The 20,557-nt window shown below is 48.6% G+C and overlaps 2 protein-coding genes across 2 annotated transcripts in view; both read right to left on the minus strand.

Moving 5' to 3' along the window:
- Window positions 1–4,497: 4,497 nt before the first annotated feature.
- On the minus strand, window positions 4,498–5,169 carry LOC137558477 (uncharacterized; the record flags this gene model as incomplete). Its single annotated transcript, XM_068271745.1, is given in 1 exon segment — window positions 4,498–5,169. A coding segment is annotated over 1 exon segment (672 nt), but the record flags the coding sequence as incomplete, so codon positions are not given.
- Window positions 5,170–14,191: 9,022 nt separating this feature from the next.
- The window catches only part of LOC137541261 (mast cell protease 1A-like), a 144,925-nt gene continuing 138,559 nt past the window's right edge, over window positions 14,192–20,557 (minus strand). Inside the window, exon 6 of the mRNA XM_068262517.1 lies at window positions 14,192–14,385. Coding sequence (XP_068118618.1) covers window positions 14,192–14,385 — 194 coding nt within the window. The remainder of the gene's footprint in view (window positions 14,386–20,557) is intronic.

Raw genomic sequence — 20,557 nt, forward strand, 5'->3', positions numbered from 1 at the left:
GTACACGCTCGTGCAGGAGGGGAGCGACATTCGTGCGCTGCTTGCTTGCGCAGCCCCAGACTGGCAGCTCCCCAGCAGACACTTCTTCGCCCGCAAGGCCATTCCTGCACTGCACCACTTTGTGATGGCCAATGTGGAGCGAGGGCTGGAGCACGCGGTTGGTGAAAGGGTCCACGTCACCATGGACTCCTGGAGCAGCCGCTTCGGGACAGGCCGCTACCTGTCCTTCACTGTCCACTGGGTCAGCTTGGTGGAAGGGGGTGAGGATGGGAGAGCAGCAGCGGGCACAGCAGCAGCAGCAACACAGTGGGTGGTGCCACCCCGCAGGGTCGGGGGAACTGCAGCAGGTTCCTCCGATCCTCTGCCATCCTCCGGCACACCTGGCCAAACCCCCCGCCTCAGCAGCAGCGTGAAGGCCCGCCACTGCCAAGCGCTGCTGCACTTGGTCAGCCTTGGGAAGACCAAGCTGACGGCAACCCATGTGTTGGCCAAACTCCAGGAGCAGGAGAGGATTTGGCTGACCCCCATAGGCCTCAGAGTCGGAGAGGTGGTGGCCGACAATGGGGCCAATCTGGTTGCCGCAATAGACAGGGGAAACCTGACCCACATCCCCTGTCTTGCCCACGTGCTGAACCTGGTGGTGCAGAAGTTCTTGCGCACCTACCAGGGGATGGGCGAACTGCTGGAAACGGCAAGGAACGTTGTGCGTCACTTCCGGCGCTCGGCTGCAGCCTGTGCGAGCCTGGAAGACGTGCAAAAGGAGCTGGAGCTGCCACGCCATCGGCTGATCCTTGACGTTCCGACTCGCTGGAACTCCACCCTGGCGATGTTGGAGCGTCTGGTTGAACAGAAGCACGCTGTCAACCAGTACCTTGCCCAGGCCACTGTTTCCGCCGCTCAGAGAAGGGACAAGACCAGCAACATCCCGTCCATCGTCCCCGATGATGACTGGAGGCACATGCAGCAGGTGTGCTTAGTGCTGGCTCCCTTTCTGCAGGCCACTAACATGGTGAGCAGGGACCATGCTATGGTCTGCGAGTGGGTGCCCCTGGTTTGTCTGCTGAACAGGGCCCTCGATGCTTTGCTGGAACAGGGAGCGGCAGCCTTGGACCAGCAGGAGCGGCAAGCAGCTGCACAGTCCACCTCTGAGGGGGAGGAGGACTTGGTGGAGGTCCCTGACCTTGCTGCTGATGAGGGGGATCAGCACAGCGCAGTTGAGTTGGTGCGGGGGTGGAGAGAGGATGAGGCGGCAGAGGAGGAGGATGAGGAGGACAGCACTGCCGTCGATGTGCCAGCAGACGTGGCCCGCCTCTTCCCAATGGCAGCGCACATGCTGACGTGCCTGCGCAGGGACCCCAGGGTGATCCAGATGAAGCAGAGGGAGGACATCTGGATCAGCATGATGTTGGACCCGCGCCTCAAGGGGAAGTTGAGCCAGTTCCTGCCGCCTGCAGGAGGAGACCCAGCGCAACAAATAAGGAGCTTGCAGCAGGCCCTTGTTGAGCGCTTGGAGGAAGCCTTCCCCCAGCCTTCCACCCCCACTGTCCAGCCAGCACAGAGGCAGCAGCAGGTGCCTGCATCCAGCAGCAAGCGCCCCACAGACCTGCTGTCTCTCAGCCACGAGCTCTACAGGACTGTAGAGGCTCCGGCAGCAGTGACTAGAGAGGAGGTGCATGCAGCAGCATCCTCCTCCGGTCACAGCCAGCGCCTGACCCGCATGGTGGCTGACTACATGGGGTCCTACAGCGGGCTTGACAGCGATGCCCCTGTTGATCCCATGGAGTATTGGGTCAAGCGCCTGGAGATCTGGAGCGAGCTGGCGCAGTACGCCCTGGAAGTGCTGTCCTGCCCCCCTTCCAGCGTGCTGTCCGAGCGTTGCTTCAGTGCAGCTGGTGGCGTGGTCACCGAGAAACGCTCACGTCTGTCTCACAAGTCTGTGGACAGACTGACGTTTCTCAAGATAAACCAGGCGTGGGTGGAAGGCGAGTTCCTGGCCCCTGTTGTCGGCTAAAGGGGGACATGAACTGGCTGCCGGAACTTAGAACCATCGTTAATGTGCCTTACCACCCTTTACCACCTCCTGGCTCCTGCTCACTAAGCCAGCCTGGTTCACTTTGACTATTACGTCGCCTGCAGCCACACATTTTACAACTACAGTGGGCTGCTGTGTACTGCCCTTCTGCTGTCTGTCTGTGTTTCCCACTGCCAGGGTACACAGATTTACATTCTGCTGCCACTCTGCCACCAGCTATTACATCAAAAAATAGCTATATATCTGTGTAATTGGTTTTCCAAACAAAACCAAAAAACCATAAAAAAAAAAAAGGTTTAATTTTTCTGAGGTGCCCGGGTTGAAAACTGTGTTGTCCCAGTTGTGTATTGGACACGATGTGGGCTGCATGACCGCTGTCTGGGACCTCCTGTTGTGTTTATTTACAGCCCTGGTATCACCCGCTAGGTACCAGGGCTATTATGTCACGCTGCCTGCCTGCTGCCACACTCACACTACTCCTCCATTCCTCCTGCTGCTGCTGCTGTCTGTCTGTGTTTCCCACTGCCAGGGTACACAGAATTACATTCTGCTGCCACTCTGCCACCAGCTATTACGTCAAAAAATAGCTATATCTGTGTAATTGGTTGTAAAACCAAAACTACAAAACCATAAAAAAAAAAAAAGGTTTAATTTTTCAGAGGTGCCCGGGTTGAAAACTGTGTTGTCCCAGTTGTGTATTGGACACGATGTGGGCTGCACGACCGCTGTCTGGGACCTCCTGTTGTGTTTATTTACAGCCCTGGTATCACCCGCTAGGTACCAGGGCTATTATGTCACGCTGCCTGCCTGCTGCCACACTCACACTACTCCTCCATTCCTCCTGCTGCTGCTGCTGTCTGTCTGTGTTTCCCACTGCCAGGGTACACAGAATTACATTCTGCTGCCACTCTGCCACCAGCTATTACGTCAAACAATAGCTGCTCACATTACTCCTCCATTCCTCCTGCTGCTGCTGCTGTCGGTCTGTGTTTCCCACTGCCAGGGTACACAGAATTACATTCTGCTGCCACTCTGCCACCAGCTATTACGTCAAAAAATAGCTATATATCTGTGTAATTTGTTTTACAAACAAAACCAAAAAACCATAAAAAAAATAAAAAGGTTTAATTTTTCAGAGGTGCCCGGGTTGAGAACTGTGTTGTCCCAGTTGTGTATTGGACACGATGTGGGCTGCACGACCGCTGTCTGGCACCTCCTGTTGTGTTTATTTACAGCCCTGGTATCAGCCGCTAGGTACCAGGGCTATTATGTCACGCTGCCTGCCTGCTGCCACACTCACACTACTCCTCCATTCCTCCTGCTGTTGCTGCTGTCTGTCTGTGTTTCCCATTGCCAGGGTACACAGAATTACATTCTGCTGCCACTCTGCCACCAGCTATTACGTCAAACAATAGCTGCTCACATTACTCCTTCATTCCTCCTGCTGCTGCTGCTGTCGGTCTGTGTTTCCCACTGCCAGGGTACACAGAATTACATTCTGCTGCCACTCTGCCACCAGCTATTACGTCATAAAAAGAGCTATATATCTGTGTAATTTGTTTTACAAACAAAACCAAAAAACCATAAAAAAAAAAAAAGGTTTAATTTTTCAGAGGTGCCCGGGTTGAAAACTGTTGTCCCAGTTGTGTATTGGACACGATGTGGGCTGCACGACCGCTGTCTGGGACCTCCTGTTGTGTTTATTTACAGCCCTGGTATCACCCGCTAGGTACCAGGGCTATTATGTCACGCTGCCTGCCTGCTGCCACACTCACACTACTCCTCCATTCCTCCTGCTGCTGCTGCTGTCTGTCTGTGTTTCCCACTGCCAGGGTACACAGAATTACATTCTGCTGCCACTCTGCCACCAGCTATTACGTCAAACAATAGCTGCTCACATTACTCCTCCATTCCTCCTGCTGCTGCTGCTGTCGGTCTGTGTTTCCCACTGCCAGGGTACACAGAATTACATTCTGCTGCCACTCTGCCACCAGCTATTACGTCAAAAAATAGCTATATATCTGTGTAATTTGTTTTACAAACAAAACCAAAAAACCATTAAAAATTTTTTTTTTAATTTTTCTGAGGTGCCCGGGTTGAAAACTGTGTTGTCCCAGTTGTGTATTGGACACGATGTGGGCTGCACGAACGCTGTCTGGGACCTCCTGCCTGCTGTGTTTATTTACAGCCCTGGTATCACCGCTAGGTACCAGGGCTATTATGTCACGCTGCCTGCCTCATTGACTGCCTGCTGCCACACACTCATCCTCCTCCTCCTGCTGCTGAATTTACCTCCTGCTGTCTGTGTGTTTCCACTGCCAGGGAGCACATACAATGGCGCTTCCAACATGCGTGCGCCACCAGCTATTTGTTACGCTCAAAAATAGCTGCATTTCTTTAAAAAAAATTTTTAAAAGAGAAATAAGTGAAGAAGAAGAAGACGATATAGAAAAAGAAGGAGAAGAAGAAGAAGGAGAAGAAGAAGATGAAGAAGAAGGAGAAGAAGAAGATGAAGAAGAAGAAGAAGAAGAAGAAGAAGAAGAAGAAGAAGAAGATAAAGAAGATCAAGAAGATCAAGAAGAAGAAGATGAAGAAGAAGAAGATGGAGAAGATGAAGAAGATGAAGAAGAAGAAGAAGAAGAAGATGAAGAAGATGAAGAAGATGATGAAGAAGAAGAAGAAGATGAAGAAGAAGAAGATGAAGAAGATGAAGAAGAAGAAGAAGATGAAGAAGATGAAGAAGAAGAAGATGAAGAAGATGAAGAAGAAGAAGAAGATGGAGAAGATGAAGAAGAAGAAGAAGATGAAGAAGATGAAGAAGATGAAGAAGAAGAAGATGAAGAAGATGAAGAAGAAGAAGAAGAAGAAGAAGAAGAAGAAGAAGAAGATGAAGAAGAAGAAGATGAAGAAGAAGATGAAGAAGATGAAGAAGAAGAAGATGAAGAAGAAGAAGATGAAGAAGAAGAAGAAGAAGATGATGATGAAGAAGATGAAGAAGATGAAGAAGAAGAAGAAGAAGAAGAAGAAGACAATATAGAAGAAGAAGAAGAAGATATAGAAGAAGATATAGAAGAAGAAGATATAGAAGAAGATATAGAAGAAGAAGAAGAAGATATAGAAGATAAAGAAGAAGAAGAAGAAGAAGAAGAAGAAGTATATACAGTACTGAACAAAATTCTGGACACAACTTCTCTTTCCACCTTTTTTTTTTTAAAGGAACATCCCCACATAATCACTTGCTGTTGTTACTTGGAAAAAAAGATGTTTCTTGCATCATTCACCCTCAAAACAAGTGTTGGAAGCTATTTAAGGCCAATTCGAATAGTCAGCTCGAATAATGAGCTCGAATACCGACTCGAATAGTGAGCTCGAAGTCCGAGGTCGAATCGAATAGTAAAAATTATTCGACTCGAATATTTGACTGACCTCGAATAATTTACTATTCGAATTCGACCAAACTCGAATTTTAAAAAGGGGTATTTGAGCACCACTGCCTGCCGCCAGGGGTCCAGCTTTACAGCCAGCAGCTCAAACGTCAGAGATTTGTTTATGAAAATTCAAACCCCTCAGGAGTATGATGAGGAAGTAGAGTGATAATGTGCGAATACCCTGGTTTTTTTCACCGCAAGCATAGGGCTGCCCTGCAGGTGCGTTTCCTGCAACAGACACATGTGAGGGCGACGCTGCTTAAGGTAGTTAAAAAACCAAGGAGCGTTTGTTCTTATTATTTATTCCCCTTACATTCCAAAAAATAATTGACATAGTTTAGTCATCAGGTGCCATGGCTACAGCACAGAGAAGATATTAGCCAAGTGGGCACTATGACTCGAGGAGCTGACAACCTGTGGACACCCATGGCAGGGCCACAGAAATAGCAAGGCGCACTGAATCAAGAAATCCCGCTCCATTTTTTCTCACTACCACTCCCTGTTACTTCCCCAACCTGAAGCAACTTACAGCTCAGATAAATCAGGAGCCAATCGTTCACGTAACTTGGTGGGCTATATCCAAGATATGTCTCTCAACCGCCTATGCACCAAACCCAGGAGAAATAGAGTGGTGTTAGTTTGTTCCTTGGCAACAAACTGCCCTGAGCCAGCATGCTGTCCAGCAAGGGTGCCTTGGGGGTGGATAATGAACTCCTAAAGAAAAAGAGACCCACTGTAGTAGTTTGTGCCTCATACACAAAATCAGGTGAGAGTCATAGCCCGGGCACAGGCAACAAGTTAGGATAGGCCAGAACCACAGAGTATATCAGGAAACAATAGAGGTAAATGGTAAAAGTCTTACGAAAAAGGCAAGTGGAAACATAAAGCCCAGTGTAGAAATACATTACTATACGGCCACAAAAATCAAATCAGCGTCAAGCCAGGCAGACGCCTCCACAGGATTAATAAAGAAGCTGACAGTTTCCCTATCCTAGACTCGCAGCTTAGCAGGAAAGATGGTGGAATATTTGATATTCTTGCTACAAAGCTGGGCTCTCACTCCATCAAACGATTTCATGAAAGAAAACCTGTACTGAAAAAAAGTTCCCCTGGGAGGTACTCAACTCAGTAGAGGGAAGCCTCTGGACCCTATCGAGGCTTCCCCGTCCTCCTGTGTGCCACGGCGGTCTTGCTGCAGCCCCCGGAACGCACAGGCGACAAATCCGACAGCCTGTGCAATATTTACCTTTTCTGGCTCCAGCAGGGGCGCTGTTGCGGCTGACGGAGATAGGCAAAAATAGCCGATCTCCGTCGGGTACGCACTGCTTAGCAGGTGCAGGAGACTTGCGCCTGCGCAGTAGAGCAGCCCGACGGAGATCGGCTATTTTCGAGTATCTTCGTCAGAAGAGCGGATACTGCGCCTGCGCTGGAGCCCGGGAGGTAAATATTTACATTGCTGCCGCTCCGGGAGGATTTTCACCGCCGCTGTGGGACCGAGGAGGACGGGGGAAGCCTCATTAGGATCCGGAGGCTTCCCTCACCCGAGGTGAGTACCTTCCAGGGTAGTTTTTTTCATTACAGATTTTCTTTAAGCGTTGCGTCTCTGCAGTGTAATCTGGGAAAAAGAGGAGCTTGGAGCCACCGTGATTTATAGGCCCAACCTTCCTTGCCTCCGCTAAGATGGCGTCTGGGATGCAGAAATGTAAAAGTTTTAATATAAATGGACGCAGAGGGGGAAAGGGATATGGTGAGCCCGCTCCACAGTGAAGAAGGTTGACAGGATGGTCTGCAGGAGTACCTGTTTGATGAGGCCCTCAGTGAACTCAGAGGGTGATCTCCCCTCCTCGTCCTCCAGTAAACGGATGATGCAGATATTGCACCCCCTGCTGCAAGTCCTGCACATTCCCAGTCGCGAGGCCACATCTTCCACTGCCGAAATCCACAGCTCATTGTCCACAAGCTGCTTGCGGATGCGGTCTAAGTCCTGCCGGATAAGGCCCACCCGTCCTGGAGATTTTTGCTGTAAGGTGATCTCGGCAGCTCAAAGCCCGAGTGTTCATAGCCCGAGGCTTTCTCCTCCTCATCAGTGGCTGGCATGGTTTGAGCTCCCTTGTGCTTGACTGGAATAGGCCGCGCCACGTGCGAGCAGTGGTGCTATCACGAATGGTCGTGATCACGGGTATGCGTGATTCACGGCCGTTTTTACGCATCACGAAGGCCGTGATCCGCATGCCGTGATCCGCATGGATCACGGCATCGCGTCAAATCCGGATCACGGCATGCGTACAAAAATACAGGTCACGACCCGTAATCACGGCCGTGATGCGGCCGTGATGCGGATTTTTCCCAAAACATGTCACTGGGCCAATCAGAGGCCCCTGACACAGGCTAGAGCAACCAATCACAGGAGGGGAGGCTATGCCCTCCCCTCCTGTATATAACCAGCGGCCATTTTCAGAAACTCAGTCCTTGCATAGAGACTGTGATCTGAGAGTATCTCCAGGCCATTCTGTCACAAAGCAAGGGCATTTTGGTGTAAAAACCCAGCGTTTTTGCTCATTACAGTGATCTCATATTGCTGATATTACTTGTATTTAGTTAGCTAGTGATTACACTGTCAGTTAGTGAGTGTAGTTCAGAGTGTACTGTGCTGCTAGTGTCTGCTGTTGTGCTACTGTGCAGGCAGGCACTGCACACAGGTTTCTGTACTGTACTGCATTAGCTAGCCAGTGATTATACTGTGTCAGTTAGTGAGTGTAGTTTAGAGTGTACTGTGCTGCTGCTAGTGTCACTGTCTGCTGTTGTGCTACTGTGCAGGCGTCAGGCAGGCACTGCACGCAGGTTTCTGTGCTGCTGTATATATTATATATGCTACTGTACTGTATTAGCTAGCCAGTGAATACGGACTGTCAGTTAGTCAGTGTAGTTCAGAGTGTACTGTCTGTGCTGCTAGTGTCTGCTGTTGTGCTACTGTGCAGGCAGGCACTGCACGCAGGTTTCTGTGCTGCTGTAATATACTACTGTACTGTATTAACTAGCCGGGAGCCACTGGCCAGTGATTACTTACTGACTGTCAGTTATATCAAAGAATGTCTGGAAGGGCACAAGGACGATCCAAGAAGAGAGGGAGTGGCAGTTCCACCGCTTCTGGGACTGTTCCATGGGCAGGAAGAGTGCGCTCAGCTGTAGGAGCACAAGGGGATGGATCCAGGCGTCAAACAGCATCATCACAGCATATGCCATTGCCAATGAGAATGGCATCCATTTTCAGCAACCGTGGTGCCAATGTGGAGAGGCACTCAGAGGCAGTGGTGGAGATGATGACGGAGGTTGATGTGCATGAAGAGCCCATTAGTTCACAGACGTCTGTGACCGCCAGCAGCAGCAGCAGCCAATGCCCCCCGCTTTCTGTTGTGTCCACCCCAGCAGTCATTGAAAATCCCTCTGAGGACGACACCATTCCGCCGTTGAGTCCAGCGAGTGAAAATGTCTTGATGGGTGTGTTAGTCGATGATGCCATGATGGTTCCTGTTGTGCACGATGATGCACTACAAGCAGAACATTCTTATGAGGAGGCGGAGGGGAATGTGATTATGTGTGTGGAGGAAGAGGTGTTTGGGTCAGGAGGAGAGGATTTGTCTATTGATGAGGAGGAACATTCACCTTATTTGCCTGATGACGAGTTCTCTGAAGGCAGCTCAGAGGAGGACGAGTCACAGCAGCGTGGGCATCGCCACATGTCAGGCACGGGCAGGTCCAGAAGTGGGCGTGGAAGGCAGGAGCCACAGCCTTCAGCTTCAGCCAGCACCACCATCACAAGCAGCAGCACCACCACGCAACTCTCAGGCAGAGCTGCCGCACCCGCTTCAAGCCAGAAGGGGAATCTTACATCCCCCATCTGGAATTTTTTTGAGGTGTCTCCAAAAGACAAGACGTTTGCAGTGTGCAACACCTGCAATAAAGTACTGAGCCGTGGGAAAAAGAGTACCACCTCATCCCTGCAGACCCACCTGAAGACGAAGCACAGAAATGATTATGTCATTTTTAAGAGGCTGCAGGAACAGAAAGCGGGTGGTGAGAGCACAAGAACCATCGTGCAGCATTTAGGAGGAGCAGCAGCATCATCCCTCCCTCATGGTCATCGGCAAGGGCAATTCATACAAAGAACATCCTCTCTCTCCAGTGCGGCCTCGGCAGCTCATGCCACAGACATTGAGGCTGGTGAGGCCAGCCAGCCCTCATTGTTCTCCTCTCCTCCTTCCTCTGCTCACTCCTCGGCAAGGCTTCGCCAGACCTTAGTAAGTGACAATTTTGGGCGTAACATCAAGCCTCTGCCTCCTAGAAACTTGCGCATCCGGAAGCTGAATGGCCTGCTGGCCCAAGCCATGTGCTCCCAACTCCTGCCATATTCCCTGGTCAATAAAGGGAGTGCTATGCGGGCCTTGCTCCAGTTTGGAATCCCAGAATGGGAAATCCCCAGCCGGCATTATTTTGCCCGAACAGCAATCCCGGCACTGCATGCTTTTGTGGTAAAAAATGTGGCCCGTTCACTCGAACACACTGTGGGTGAGCGGGTTCACATTACTATGGATTCCTGGAGCAGCAGATTTGGAACAGGCCGCTACCTGTCAATTACTGCCCACTGGGTGACATTGATGGAAGTGGGTGAGAACTCTGCAGCAGCAGGCCAGTTAGTGGTGCCACCACGTGCGTTGAAGGGGGATGCAGCAGGCTCCTTGGATCACATTCCTTCTACACCCTGCAAGCAAGCCTGCCTCAGCAGCAGCATGAAGCCTCAGCAGTGCCAAGCACTCCTAAAATTGGTCAGCCTGGGGAAGGAGAAGCTGACAGGGAAATATATTCTGGAAGTCCTCAAGGAGCAGGAGGAGAGTTGGCTGACCCCCAGAGGACTGAAAGTGGGGAACGTGGCGTCGGACAACGGCTCCAACCTACTGGCAGCTGTCCACCTTGGAGACCTGGAGCACATCCCCTGCTTGGCCCACGTCCTCAATTTGGTGGTGCAGCGTTTCCTGCGCACCTACCCGGGGATGGAACAGCTGCTGGAAACGGCACGCAAGGTGGTGAGGCATGTCCGAAAATCTGCAACTGCCACTGCAACCCTGGCCGACCTGCAGCACGACAAGGGCCTGCCATCACACCGCCTCATCATTGATGTACCCACTAGATGGAACTCAACCCTGGCGATGCTGCAGCGGCTGTTTCAGCATAGGGAGGCAGTCGACAAGTACATCTATGATGTAAATTATAAAAGGATCCCCCGGACGCAGACCTCCGCCTCCAACAGGTTGCCTGTGATTTCTGCTGATCAGTGGTCACAAATTCAGCAAGTGTGCCTGGTCTTGGGTCCCTTCCTGCAGGGAACTAAGATGGTGAGCCGAGATCGGGCATCGCTTTGCGAATGGGTGCCCCTGGTCTGCATGCTGGACAGGGCGTTGTGTAATCTGATGGAAGCAGGAGAGGAAGCCGTGAGCCAGCTAGAAGTGGAGCAGCTACAGCAGGAGGAGGAGGAGGACTGTGACCTTCAGGCAGTGGGGGAGGAGTTGGAGGTCCCAAACATAGAGAATGAGGGGGAGCTGCAGAGTGCCGCTTCCATTGTGCGGGGTTGGCGTCTTCAGGAGGACACTGCGCAGGAAGAAGAGGTGACTTCCAATATTATCTTGGAGGGCGACGAGCCACATTTTGCAGACACAGCCCGCCTCTTCCCCATGGCTGCCCACATGTTGCGGTGTCTTCGCAGAGATCCCCGGGTGAGACAGATGCGGGAAAGGGAGGACATTTGGATTTCCTTGATCCTGGACCCACGTCTGAAGGGGAAGCTAGGACAGTTTATGGAGCCATCCGCCACCGCAAGACGCACAAAGGAGTTGCAGGAAGCACTTGTGCGAAGACTGCAAGAAGCGTTCCCGCTGCCTTCCACCACCCCCACTGTTGCTGTTCCGCCATCCCAGCAACAGGCACCTGCATCCACCACCACCAGCAGCAGCATCCACCGCCTTGGAGACCTGCTAAGCCTTACAAAAAGCTTATATGCAGTGGAGCTGCCCAGAGAAGAGGTGCCAGACACAGAATCCTCCTCCAACCAGCAGCAGCAACTTTCCCGCATGGTCTCTGAATACATGGGGTCATTTAGCGGGCTTGACACTGACAGCCCTGTGGAGCCCATGGAGTACTGGGTCAGGAGACTGACGCTCTGGCGAGAGCTTGCCCAGTATGCCCTCGAAGTCCTGGCCTGCCCCCCTTCGAGTGTCCTCTCCGAGAGATGCTTTAGCGCGGCTGGTGGCGTGGTCACGGAGAAGCGCTCTCGGCTGTCCACCGACTCTGTGGACAAACTTACCTTCCTCAAAATGAACCAGACTTGGGTGGAAGGTGAGTTCCTGGCCCCTCCTGTAAGCGACAGGGGGAAATGAAGTGGCTGCCTGCCTGGGAATTTAAATTGTGTCAGACTTATAGTTACCATTACCAACTCTTAATATTGTCTTGGTTCTTTTGAAATTTTTTATACTAATAATGGGATATATGTAGCAAACAACTGAAGAAACTTTAGGAGTTTATATGGAAAAATACAAAATATTTTTATTGAAGACAACAGTTGTGCAAAAATATTTCTAAAAAGTATCTGTCAGGAAACCTTTTCCATAGCAGAGCCAGAGAATGCCAAAAAAGCATCAGTTGTTGTTAACATCAAGATTAGTGCAGTTGTGCAAAATGAGGCGACAACGTCAACTTGCTTCGGGATAGACCCTTCATCAGGCTTCCACAAATAGAGACAAATCTGTATAGTTAACACATGTTCTTAATAAACATCTGGACGAAATGAAGCCAGGTATAACCACTCAACCACTCATCCAATTTTCAAACCCGGGAACCGCACAAGGCAGGAGCTGGAGAGGAATTCCTCTCCAGCTCCTGCCTTGTGCGGTTCCCGGGTTTGAAAATTGGATGAGTGGTTATACCTGGCTTCATTTCGTCCAGATGTTTATTAAGAACATGTGTTAACTATACAGATTTGTCTCTATTTGTGGAAGCCTGATGAAGGGTCTATCCCGAAGCAAGTTGACGTTGTCGCCTCATTTTGCACAACTGCACTAATCTTGATGTTAACAACAACTGATGCTTTTTTGACATTCTCTGCTATGGAAAAGGTTTCCTGACAGATACTTTTTAGAAATATTTTTGCACAACTGTTGTCTTCAATAAAAATATTTTGTATTTTTCTATATAAACTCCTCAAGTTTCTGCAGTTGTTTGCTACATATATCCTATTGTTATCAGTATAAAGTCTATGCAGGTGTTGTGGCACACCTGAAAGGATATTATTACTTTTTTGTTTCCCTGTATACGGAAAATATTCAGATTTTTTGCCCGTGGTTCCTCCTGTCAGGTCCAATGGCCTCACATATGCTGCTAATGAATGCTGAACATTTTCTATTACTCAATTTTTTTGGGCAGAATTACAACCATGCTGTGGTCCCGTCAAAGGTGCCACAGTTCTCCCTTCTTCTGCATTTTCTCCTACTCAATTCTATGTTAGTGCTGGACACCGCCAGGGTCCACCCCACACACAGATTCCTCCTCAATTTTTTTGGGCAGAATTACAACCATGCTGTGGTCCCGTCAAAGGTGCCACAGTTCTCCCTTCTGCCGCATTTTCTCCTACTCAATTCTATGTTAGTGCTGGACACCGCCAGGGTCCACCCCACACACAGATTCCTCCTCAATTTTTTTGGGCAGAATTACAACCATGCTGTGGTCCCGTCAAAGGTGCCACAGTTCTCCCTTCTGCCGCATTTTCTCCTACTCAATTCTATGTTAGTGCTGGACACCGCCAGGGTCCACCCCACACACAGATTCCTCCTCAATTTTTTTGGGCAGAATTACAACCATGCTGTGGTACCGTCAAAGGTGCCACAATTTTCCCTTCTGCCGCATTTTCTCCTAATCAATTCTGTGTTTGTGCTGGACACCGCCAGGGTCCACCCCACACACAGATTCCTCCTCAATTTTTTTGGGCAGAATTACAACCATGCTGTGGTACCGTCAAAGGTGCCACAGTTCTCCCTTCTGCCGCATTTTCTCCTACTCAATTCTATGTTAGTGCTGGACACCGCCAGGGTCCACCCCACACACAGATTCCTACTCAATTTTTTTGGGCAGAATTACAACCATGCTGTGGTCCCTTCAAAGGTGCCACAGTTCTCCCTTCTGCCGCATTTTCACTTACTCAATTCTGCCTAGTGGCATTGGCTACTGGCTGGGTAAGTATTTTTATGCCTACAAACCAGCCTAAATCCCCCCACAAATGTCCCCTTTTGCTGGGAATATATTGATAATTTTTTCTGCAGATTTACTGGTCGACTAATTTTCCAATCATTTTTTCAATCATTTTAATTGATCAGAAAAATGATCGAAATCAGATTGAATCTGCCAAAATTTATCTATCGAATCGATACCTAAATTTTGACAGATCCAATCTGATTTTGATCATTTTTCTGATCAATTTCCTGATAGAAGTTACTCGAAATTGATTGGAAAAATGATTGAAAAAATGATTGGTAAATCAATTAGCCAGTAAATCTGCAAAAAAAGGAGAAACATTGACAGAAATAACCACTCGGTACAACAAAAGTATACTGCAAAGCATTTATGATGCCACAAAAACAGAAATAAAATATAACTATTTACATAAAAAATAACAAAAACAAAAAAAAAATTAGTCACGCCTGCCGCCGGTGCCCCTTAGCTGGGCAATCTCCTCCCGCTGGCTCGCAGTCAGCTCCCGCAGCTCCATCACCTGCTGCTGGAGGATCGTGAAGTCCCTCGCTGGCACCGCCCGTTCATGCCTCCTCTGCCTTCGCCTCAGCCTCCGGACTTCGCGTCTCAATTGGAGGTAAGCGGATAGAGAAACTGTGGAAAGAATGGGGAAAATAGGTTAACCTGATTGATACAATGATTATACATTTTACATGTAAAAAAAATAAATAAATAAATAAATAAAAAAAAACTGTCATGTGTAAAGCTTATACAATAACATTTTGGGCCCTGTTCCACTATAGAAGTGATGCGATATAGACGATTATTTGATCAGTCTACACCGCTCCGCATAACCTGCACGCAATTGAAACTATTCCACTGAAGTGCAATGGATTCCGACACCGGCGGTGTGCCACATCGTACCGCATGTAATGGAAATGGAACTGGACTTCAGTTAACCTAATATATATGAGATATATTAATTATACAGTGCAAGATTTTTACCATATTGCAGGGTTGCGGCGCGCCGCCGCTCACTGTGGTGAGACGGCCCTGGAGAGGAGGAGCGGGAGCTGGGTCTGGCAGCGCGGCGTGGCTGTGGGCCCTGTGCTGGTGGAGGAGCATTTCCAGCTGTAATATAAAAAAATAAATAATGTAATCGGAAGTAAATATGTCATAAAATGGGTGTGTCATAAAATAATTGTACTCAAACTACTATTATTTTGATTTTTTTTTAAAATAAGGTTCCAAAAAACCCTACTTAAAGTGAACCTTAACCACTTCGGGACCACAGTCTTTTCGCCCCTTAAGGACCAGAGCCTTTTTCTCCATTCAGACCACTGCAGCTTTCACGGTTTATTGCTCGGTCATACAACCTACCACCTAAATGAATTTTACCTCCTTTTCTTGTCACTAATACAGCTTTCTTTTGATGCTATTTGATTGCTGCTGCGAGTTTTACTTTTTATTATATTCATCAAAAAAGACATGAATTTTGTCAAAAAAATGACTTTTTTAACTTTCTGTGCTGACATTTTTCAAATAAAGTAAAATTTCCTATACATTTGAGCGCGAAAGTTATTCTGCTACATGTCTTTGATAAAAAAAAAAAACATTCAGTGTATATTTATTGGATTGGGTAAAAGTTATAGCGTTTACAAACTATGGTGCCAAAAGTGAATTTTCCCATTTTCAAGCATCTCTGACTTTTCTGCGCACCTGTCATGTTTCATGAGGGGCTAAAATTCCAGGATAGTACAAATACCCCCCAAATGACCCCATTTTGGAAAGAAGACATCCCAAAGTATTCAGTGAGAGGCATGGTGAGTTCATAGAAGATTTTATTTTTTGTCACAAGTTAGCGGAAAATGACAGTTTGTGACAAAAAAAAAAAAAAAAAAAAAGTTTCCATTTCTTCTAACTTGCGACAAAAAAAAATGAAATCTGCCACGGACTCACTATGCTCCTCTCTGAATACCTTGAAGTGTCTACTTTCCAGAATGGGGTCATTTGTGGGGTGTGTTTACTGTCCTGGCATTTGGGGGGTGCCTAATTGTAAGCACCCCTGTAAAGCCTAAAGATGCTCATTGGACTTTGGGCCCCTTAGCGCAGTTAGGCCGCAAAAAAGTGCCACACATGTGGTATTGCCGTACTCAGGAAAAGTAGTATAATGTGTTTTGGGGTGTATTTTTACACATACACATGCTGGGTGGGAGAAATATCTCCGTAAATGACAATTTTTTTATTTTTTTTACACACAATTGTCTATTTATAGAGATATTTCTCCCACTCAGCATGGGTATGTGGAAAAATACACCCCAAAACACATTATACTACTTCTCCTGAGTACGGCGATACCACATGTGTGGCACTTTTTTGCACCCTAACTGCGCTAAGGGGCCCAAAGTCCAATGAGTACCTTTAGGATTTCACAGGTCATTTTGAGAAATTTCGTTTCAAGACTACTCCTCACGGTTTAGGGCCCCTAAAATGCCAGGACAGTATAGGAACCCCACAAATTACCCCATTTTAGAAAGAAGACACCCCAAGGTATTCCGTTAGATGTATGGTGAGTTCATAGAAGATTTTTTTTTTTTGTCACAAGTTAGCGGAAATTGATTTTAATTGTTTTTTTTCACAAAGTGTCATTTTCCGCTAACTTGTGACAAAAAATAAAATCTTCTATGAACTCGCCATTCTCCTAACGGAATACCTTGGGGTGTCTTCTTTCTAAAATGGAGTCATTTGTGGGGTTCCTATACTGCCCTGGCATTTTAGGGGCCCTAAACCGTGAGGAGTAGTCTTGAAACCAAATGTGGCAAAATGACCTGTGAAATCCTAAAGGTACTCATTGGACTTTGGGCCCCTTAGCGCACTTAGGGTGCAAAAAAGTGCCACACATGTGGTACCGCCGTACTCAGGAGAAGTAGTATAATGTGTTTTGGGGTGTATTTTTACACATACCCATGCTGGGTGGGAGAAATATCTCTGTAAATGACAATTATTTGATTTTTTTTACACACAATTGTCCATTTACAGAGAGATTTCTCCCACCCAGCATGGGTATGTATAAAAATACACCCCAAAACACATTATACTACTTCTTCTGAGTACGGCGATACCACATGTGTGACACTTTTTTGCAACCTAGGTGCGCTAAGGGGCCTAACGTCCTATTCACAGGTCATTTTGAGGCATTTGGATTCTAGACTACTCCTCACGGTTTAGGGCCCCTAAAATGCCAGGGCAGTATAGGAACCCCACAAGTGACCCCATTTTAGAAAGAAGACACCCCAAGGTATTCTGTTAGGAGTATGGTGAGTTCATAGAAGATTTTTTTTTTGTCACAAGTTAGCGGAAAATGACACTTTGTGAAAAAAAAAACAATACATATCAATTTCCGCTAACTTGTGACAAAAAATAAAATCTTCTATGAACTCATCATACACCTAAAAGAATACCTTGGGGTGTCTTCTTTCTAAAATGGGGTCACTTGTGGGGTTCCTATACTGCCCTGGCATTTTAGGGGCCCTAAACCGTGAGGAGTAGTCTTGAACCCAAATGTCTCAAAATGACCTGTGAAATCCTAAAGGTACTCATTGGACTTTGGGCCCCTTAGCACAGTTAGGCTGCAAAAAAGTGTCACACATGTGGTATCGCCGTACTCAGAAGAAGTAGTATAATGTGTTTTGTGGTGTATTTTTACATATAACCATGCTGGGTGGGAGAAATATCTCTGTAAATGACACATTTTTTTATTTGTTTTACACACAATTGTCCATTTACAGAGAGATTTCTCCCACCCAGCATGGGTATGTGTAAAAATACACCACAAAACACATTATACTACTTCTCCTGAGTATGGCGATACCACATGTGTGACACTTTTTTGCAGCCTAGGTGCGCTAAGGGGCCCAACGTCCTATTCACAGGTCATTTTGAGGCATTTGTTTTCTAGACTACTCCTCACGGTTTAGGGCCCCTAAAATGCCAGGGCAGTATAGGAACCCCACAAGTGACCCCATTTTAGAAAGAAGACACCCCAAGGTATTCCGTTAGGGGTATGGTGAGTTCATAGAAGATTTTATTTTTTCTCACAAGTTAGTGAAAAATGACACTTTGTGAAAAAAACAATAACAATCCAATTTCCGCTAACTTTTGACAAAAAATAAAATATTCTATGAACTCATCATACACCTAACAGAATACCTTGGGGTGTCTTCTTTCTAAAATGGGGTCACTTGTGGGGTTCCTATACTGCCCTGGCATTTTACGGGCCCAAAACTGTGAGTAGTCTGGAAACCAAATTTCTCAAAATGACTGTTCAGGGGTATAAGCATCTGCAAATTTTGATGACAGGTGGTCTATGAGGGGGCAAATTTTGTGGAATCGGTCATAAGCAGGGTGGCCTCTTAGATGACAGGATGTATTGGGCCTGATCTGATGGATAGGAGTGCTAGGGGGGTGACAGGAGGTGATTGATGGGTGTCTCAGGGGGCGGTTAGAGGGGAAAATAGATGCAATCAATGCACTGGGGAGGTGATCGGAAGGGGGTCTGAGGGGGATCTGAGGGTTTGGCCGAGTGATCAGGAGCCCACACGGGGCAAATTAGGGCCTGATCTGATGGGTAGGTGTGCTAGGGGGTGACAGGAGGTGATTGATGGGTGTCTCAAGGTGTGATTAGAGGGGGGAAATAGATGCAAGCAATGCACTGGCGAGGTGATCAGGGCTGGGGTCTGAGGGCGTTCTGAGGTGTGGGCGGGTGATTGGGTGCCCGCAAGGGGCAGATTAGGGTCTAATCTGATGGGTAACAGTGACAGGTGGTGATAGGGGGTGATTGATGGGTAATTAGTGGGTGTTTAGAGGAGAGAATAGATGTAAACAATGGATTTGGGAGGTGATCTGATGTCGGATCTGCGGGCGATCTATTGGTGTGGGTGGGTGATCAGATTGCCCGCAAGGGGCAGGTTAGGGGCTGATTGATGGGTGGCAGTGACAGGGGGTGATTGATGGGTGGCAGTGACAGGGGGTGATTGATGGGTGATTGACAGGTAATCAGTGGGTTATTACAGGGGAGAACAGATGTAAATATTGCACGGGCGAATTGATAAGGGGGGGGGGGTCTGAGGGCAATCTGAGCGTGTGGGCAGGTGATTGGGTGCCCGCAAGGGGCAGATTAGGGTCTAATCTGATGGGTAACAGTGACAGGTGGTGATAGGGGGTGATTGATGGGTAATTAGTGGGTGTTTAGAGGAGAGAATAGATGTAAACAATGGATTTGGGAGGTGATCTGATGTCGGATCTGCGGGCGATCTATTGGTGTGGGTGGGTGATCAGATTGCCCGCAAGGGGCAGGTTAGGGGCTGATTGATGGGTGGCAGTGACAGGGGGTGATTGATGGGTGGCAGTGACAGGGGGTGATTGATGGGTGATTGACAGGTAATCAGTGGGTTATTACAGGGGAGAACAGATGTAAATATTGCACGGGCGAATTGATAAGGGGGGGGGGGTCTGAGGGCAATCTGAGCGTGTGGGCAGGTGATTGGGTGCCCGCAAGGGGCAGATTAGGGTCTAATCTGATGGGTAACAGTGACAGGTGGTGATAGGGGGTGATTGATGGGTAATTAGTGGGTGTTTAGAGGAGAGAATAGATGTAAACAATGGATTTGGGAGGTGATCTGATGTCGGATCTGCGGGCGATCTATTGGTGTGGGGGGGTGATCAGATTGCCCGCAAGGGGCAGGTTAGGGGCTGATTGATGGGTGGCAGTGACAGGGGGTGATTGATGGGTGGCAGTGACAGGGGGTGATTGATGGGTGATTGACAGGTAATCAGTGGGTTATTACAGGGGAGAACAGATGTAAATATTGCACGGGCGAATTGATAAGGGGGGGGGGTCTGAGGGCAATCTGAGCGTGTGGGCAGGTGATTGGGTGCCCGCAAGGGGCAGATTAGGGTCTAATCTGATGGGTAACAGTGACAGGTGGTGATAGGGGGTGATTGATGGGTAATTAGTGGGTGTTTAGAGGAGAGAATAGATGTAAACAATGGATTTGGGAGGTGATCTGATGTCGGATCTGCGGGCGATCTATTGGTGTGGGGGGGTGATCAGATTGCCCGCAAGGGGCAGATCAGGGGCTGATTGATGGGTGGCAGTGACAGGGGGTGATTGACGGGTGATTGACAGGTGATTGACAGGTGATTGACAGGTGATTGACAGGTGATCAGGGGGGATAGATGCATACAGTACACGGGGGGGGGGGGGTCTGGGGGGGGGTCTGGGGAGAATCTGAGGGGTGGGGGGGTGATCAGGAGGGAGTAGGGGGCAGATTAGGGACTTAAAAAAAAAATAGCGTGGACAGATAGTGACAGGGAGTGATTGATGGGTGATTAGGGGGGTGACTGGGTGCAAACAGTGGTCTGGGGGGTGGGCAGGGGGGGGTCTGAGGGGTGCTGTGGGCGATCAGGGGGCAGGGGGGGGGAAATCAGTGTGCTTGGGTGCAGACTAGGGTGGCTGCAGCCTGCCCTGGTGGTCCCTCGGACACTGGGACCACCAGGGCAGGAGGCAGCCAGTATAATAGGCTTTGTATACATTACAAAGCCTATTATACACTGTTGCAGCGGCGATCCGGATGCCAGTAACCCGCCGGCGCTTCCGAACGGCCGGCGGGTTACGGCGAACGGGGGGCGGAGCCAGTCCCCGGCGGCTGATCGCGTCACGAATGACGCGATCGCCGCATAGCCACTCCCGCAGCCGCCCCCTCCGATGGGCGTATTGCGGTCGTTTGGGACCGGTCTTTGCCGCCGCCCATCGGCTGGGGGCGGT

The sequence above is a fragment of the Hyperolius riggenbachi genome, chromosome 1, assembly GCF_040937935.1.
Source record: "Hyperolius riggenbachi isolate aHypRig1 chromosome 1, aHypRig1.pri, whole genome shotgun sequence".
NCBI classification, from domain to species: Eukaryota; Metazoa; Chordata; class Amphibia; order Anura; family Hyperoliidae; genus Hyperolius; species Hyperolius riggenbachi.